We start from the raw sequence: 5,706 nt of genomic DNA, 5'->3' as shown, positions 1-5,706 counted from the left end.
TAAATATGTAAGAAAAATCGAAATACCGCCGACCACCCACAACTCCATGTTCAGGCATCGTTCTGATGGCATCGACTATTGCATACTTATTTTATTGTGCCATAAAGTAAAATAAGGTGTTAATGAGTAATGGATCATCGACTTCTCTAAACTTTTTTTCATGTTGCTAAAAGGCATAACAAATAAATGCATTGATAAACTCAAATGTATTACTAATGAGGCTCGGCACAAACTAACTTAATCAACAAGCATGGCGGAGAGCACAAATGTAAAAGGTCCTTAGTGGTTAGTGCAACTAGACGGAATTCAGGTGGACAAACTGCTTAGCTGGCACTTGATTAACTTTTGATCAGTATTTTTTTCATAGCAAAGCAAAGTTATGTAGCTAGCTGCCCACAGCTCCTTATGTTGTTTGATATGTTTGTATATTGATGGTATGAAGCTTAATTACTTATCTAGAACTCAACAGAAATTAATACGTCCGGGAGTATGTACTCCCACTCCTAACATATGAGGCAAATGATTATTCGCGTGATAAATTTCCAATCTATTCATCTTCAATCATGACAGTACAAAGAATACCAGAGGTAATAAAAATTATAACCAGGTTCTTGGACCACCTAGCGACGAATACAAATACTGGAGCGAGTCCAAGCCGCGTTATCGCCCCTCCCTCACCAGAGCTGGGCAAGTCTTATTGTAGCGGACAATTAGGAGGTCGTCGTGCTAAGGCCCCATAGGACCAGCACACTAGAGCAGTAACCATCATCGATGAAGAAAGTCATAGATCGGACGGATCAAACCTGTAAACACCCAAACGAAGATGAACGAACATCGCATCCAAACAGATCCAGTGAAGACCAGCACGGACCGAATCCCGCAAGATCCGACGGGGACAAACCTCCACACGCCCTCCGGCGACGCTAGACTCACCATCGGGACGGGAATAGAACATGAGAGAGATTATTCCTACTGAGGGACATTACCGGCGGCACACAGCCCCAAGTAAGACAATGAACCTAACAAGAACGAGAATGGGGTCCCTCCCGCCGGTGGGGCGTTGAGGTCCTCCACACCTTCATGGACCAAAGGCCATCGGAGATTAGACGGACTGGTGGCGGCGCCGATGAGAGGAGGAAAGATTGGGATATTTTCTTCTAGAGGAGGAAAGAGAAGGCTTATTCTGTTGGTCACATGGTAATTTTTTTCATACCAGATAGATGAATTGATAATACCTTTTTAATCATTTTTAATATACTTCATCGGTAGTTACTAGATACCCCAAAGTGAGTATTATGAAAAAACTCATGTGAGTACGTATATATTTTTATAGAGTTTGCGTATATCCTGTTCTTATGTGCATAAAAGATTTATATTGCAACAACTATGGGGCCCAACGATATTCTTTTATATTAGACATATTGGCGTGCCCTTTCACAAAAATACTATCACTTAAATAATTTCTAATGTCCGTACGAAACTTTATTTTAATGTGATAGTTGCACTGGGCCAACTAATAATTAATAAGCCAATATAAAAATATGTGTGGCTGTGTGTTCGATCGAGGAAGATACGATCCTCTCCACCTAAAACAGTGATCACGTCCACGGTGCTGCTGATTCAGAACCAGTGTCTCATCCGTGCGCCCAGCGAAGCTTCTGATCCCCGAGATCGCCAACAATATTTCCCAGAGGCCCCCTGTCACAATTCCTGGTGGTCTAATCAACGTGTCACACTGATGACAAAGATCTCCCCCACGATCATATCTGAGCAAATAAAGGTACCCGTGGAAAACATAGATTATAACCATAAAGAGAAAATTCCGTACATATATGTGTTACACGCTTGAGGGGCACAATTCCTTCTAGCTACTAGTATCACCAATAATAAAAGTCTGGATTATTCCCTACATTTCATTGGCTAAGTTCCATCTTTTCTCGATGTGATTTTGTTGACTTTTCATTATGGTGGGGGCTGCGGTCGATATATATGTGTACAAAACAGAAATCCCTCCAATGATCACATGCTTGCGTTTCTGATGGCGGAAGGGCTGACGTTGGGAGGATCACCAGCGGTCGCGATATGTAAAAGTAAACTCTTTATTGACAATTTCTTCCATGCCATTTTAGGCATATACTAGTGTTACTAGGAATTATGGGCCCTCGGCCCATATGAATAATATTTCCTGTAAAATCTCATAGGCTCCTCTTGGATGTATGACATGTGTATGCAAAATTAGCCTCATGTTGCTAGTGGATATGAGAGAGTACAACAAGATATAAATAGGCAGTATAATATATTTTTAGAATTTGCAAAAAGGCTAGATATGCCATGCTGAAGACACTATTAAAGAAATCGATCGTTAGCTCTATAGGAATTCCCCAATTCTATCCATGTTGTTTGATATGAGTGATAGGTCGATCATCGTGCAGTGAGCTTCCCCAATTTTAATCTATAATAGTGACTACAGGAATTTGCAATTTTTTGGTATATGTCCGCCATATTCGGCTCATAGCCTGGGGCGGCACATGAACAATATATCGTTCTGTGCCCTAAAATTATCTTTTGGTTGTCTATAAATACGAGAAATGGGGTAGCTCAATTTGATATTACACATGTTTTTTTTAGGGTTGATGTTACACATATTGGTTGTTGTGAGACTTGTGTGTGGGTAGGTTGTAGCGGTGCATCCATGTTTTTCGTTGTCTGTGGTGTGCTCTTGTGGTGGCGAGCTTCCCCAATGTTAGCCACTTGGTGATGGCTTTTTTTGCTGTTTTCACATCGGAGCCTTGGGATGCACACAAAGAAAATATGGTTGTATGCAATGGTATGATCCTCCAATCGTCTAAAGTAGTGGAAATTGAACTACTTAAGACTTGGATTTTAATTAGGGGATTGTCTCTGATCTGAACTCCTTTTGACTCTTCTTTCGTTAATGTGGTTTGGGTCACATGGTACCAATCGATTGCATAAACTAGCACATCAAGGCCATGGCACTATATATAGCTATCTTAACATAAATAATGAAATCAAGCTTTCGTTTAGGCAGCCTGGAGTCTCCATTTAATAATTAAGAGGGATCGATACTGGGCGTGCAAGGCGATCTCTCCCTTTCACTTTAAGTGGCCGGCCCTCTCGACACCACCCAGCTTCCCCTTTTCCTCCACCTCCTTTTCCTGCCCCCATTTCTGGGTCGTCTCCTACCTAGGTCTTGTCTGTTGGTAGCTATACCTGGGTACGATCCCATGAGGCCATGAGTGCAAGCAACTTTGGGGACAGCATGGAGTGGGGCAGGGGGAGATCCTCCTCCTCGTCGTCGGGGTCGGGATCGGGGTCCAGGAGGGGCAAGAGAGCTGCCGCCGTCGACAAGCCGAGGCAGCCGCAGCGGGGCCTCGGCGTCGCGCAGCTTGAGAAGATCAGGTTGGAGGCCGAAATGGCCGCGTACCAGAACCACCCTCCTCTCGTCGGACAGCCACCTCCGTCGTCGTCGATCCACGGAACCGGTAGCTTCAACCTGCAGGTAATTACTCATCGCATGTTCATGCACGAAGTAGCTAGCTTGATGCTTAATTACTTGTGTTATGTCCATTAACCGGGGTGTCTGATCTCGTCAAGACATGTCTATTAGGTGCATAGTTTCTGATTTGGTATGATTTGGGGATTTGATTGGTTGATCGAGCAGGAAGATGCACGGTCGTCGTTGAACTACTCACTGCCGTCTTCGCCGTCCTCCTCCTTCCATGCTAACAACACCAACGTTTCATCGACCTACCCGTTCTACCCAAATCTTATGGTATGTGCAATTTTACTCAACTGAGGATTAAGTTCTTCACCAAGTGCATCTAGTACTGTACTATACATGCTAGCAGTTGGTTTCACACTTACCAAAACGTTGCCTGATGTATGTTACCGGTAGGTAGGTTAATTTAGATGGCTCCCTAGATTAAAGATGCATGTTCATTCATTTTGGATAGTTTGGTTGATTACACATAATACAGTGCTTCCTCAATCTTATCACAAAGAGCCATGCTATACATATGATCTTTTCCGCACAATTTTCTTCCGCTACTCATCAGACCGTTCAAATGCTAGTGCAAATTGCGGGCAACCATCCGATTTTGTGTCGTACTTGAATCGTATCGTACGTGCAGTTGTTTTGTATGACAAATGTAAGTGTGGTTTGATCATCGACACAGTCTCGTAGGTGAAATCAATTTATATGGACATATTTCTTTCAGATAAATTTATTTATTCACCACAGAAGTCCAGAGATGAGTGAATGGCTGCTGTTTATTAACATCAATATATGTTATATACCATTGTACCGGACTCAACGAAATCTTCTGGTATATACATTTTTTCTGAACTGGGAGTTAAATTCGTCACGAAGTGTATCAACCAAGTACTTCATATAGATGCTAAGATTCGATTTCATATTAACAGAATATTGCTCGGTTAATCATTGTTATCGCCTTAATCCATGGCTACGTTAATGATTGTCCATTCATTTTTGATAATTTAGTTGACTAAACACAATTTAGTAACAAAAAAATCAGCGATCACCCAACAAGATCGGGAAAAGTTGGACAGAAAATCTATATTAATTATGTAAATTTCCCTTTAATTTTTGTTCTGATGCTTTAAATCGTCCCAGCAATACTTTTCTAGTAGTAGCATGTGCTAGCTGTATCAATAATGCACGATAATATGATACACTATGTTAGAACCTTTTTGTATATGTATACGTGTGAATCCGCAGGGAAGAACAAGAGTATCATTGCAACCAAAGATCAGATTTTATTCTCCCATGCACGTGATAGCCTTATCATCATGCATCCTGCATATCTTATGCCCGGTGTGTGCTGCCTAACCAGACATGCATGTGTATTGTAACATACATAGATGGCCTATAATGGATGGAGATCAGGAGACATGAGATATGGCGAATCCCCAACTACTCCCATCATCAGGTATCTATTAGTACTAGCCTGTGTCCAATGCAAGGTCACGTACGATCTAAACTGCAAATGCCCCAAACAGAATTAATTATATGATTAATCGTTCATCTATTTAACCTTCAGATCAGCGTCGAATTACCATGGAGCAACTACCTATGGTGCAACACATTACCCTCATTCGGGTAGCGACCACACTTTGCCTCTCTTCGAACCTGAGGTCGGTGGGTATACGGAAGTATATTTACACCGTCATGGATAATATATCTAAATGATGCATGCTGCACCAGAATTTACATCGAAAATCATGAAGTATATCTATATTGTCATACCAATATAAAAAGCATGAGTTAGATATATGCATGCATGAGATACTTTTTGTTGCTCCTTACGTAATCTTCAACTAATTTCGTAAATATTCACCTAATTGGTTTTGGACAAATAATATACTCCCTCCGTTCCTAAATACTTGTCTTTTTAGGCATTTCAATAAATGACTACATACGGAGCAAAATGAATGAATCTACACTTTAAAATATGTTTACATACATCCGTATGTAGTAGTCATTTGAAATGTCTAGAAAGACAAATATTTAGGAACGGAGGGAGTACCATTCTTTACTCAACACAATGTATCTGTAGCCTCTTAAATGTTTTTCCCACTCCTAATTGCCCTCTAAGTTTATTTGGTATACATCAGATTTTTGTGCGTGCTTTGTATGTACCTGTACAGCTTATTTTTCGGGATTGC

The 5,706-nt window shown here is 41.2% G+C and overlaps 1 protein-coding gene across 1 annotated transcript in view; it reads left to right on the top strand.

The window, feature by feature from the left end:
- The first annotated feature begins 3,153 nt into the window (after nucleotides 1-3,153).
- Nucleotides 3,154-5,706, top strand: part of LOC119336965 (protein SPEAR3-like) — a 3,952-nt gene continuing 1,399 nt past the window's right edge. Inside the window, exons 1-4 of the mRNA XM_037609087.1 lie at nucleotides 3,154-3,520; nucleotides 3,683-3,793; nucleotides 4,903-4,970; nucleotides 5,082-5,175. Coding sequence (XP_037464984.1) covers nucleotides 3,254-3,520; nucleotides 3,683-3,793; nucleotides 4,903-4,970; nucleotides 5,082-5,175 — 540 coding nt within the window. The 5' untranslated portion in view covers nucleotides 3,154-3,253. The remainder of the gene's footprint in view (nucleotides 3,521-3,682; nucleotides 3,794-4,902; nucleotides 4,971-5,081; nucleotides 5,176-5,706) is intronic.

The sequence above is a fragment of the Triticum dicoccoides genome, chromosome 1A, assembly GCF_002162155.2.
Source record: "Triticum dicoccoides isolate Atlit2015 ecotype Zavitan chromosome 1A, WEW_v2.0, whole genome shotgun sequence".
NCBI classification, from domain to species: Eukaryota; Viridiplantae; Streptophyta; class Magnoliopsida; order Poales; family Poaceae; genus Triticum; species Triticum dicoccoides.
This window is presented reverse-complemented; position numbering and strand designations above follow the sequence as displayed.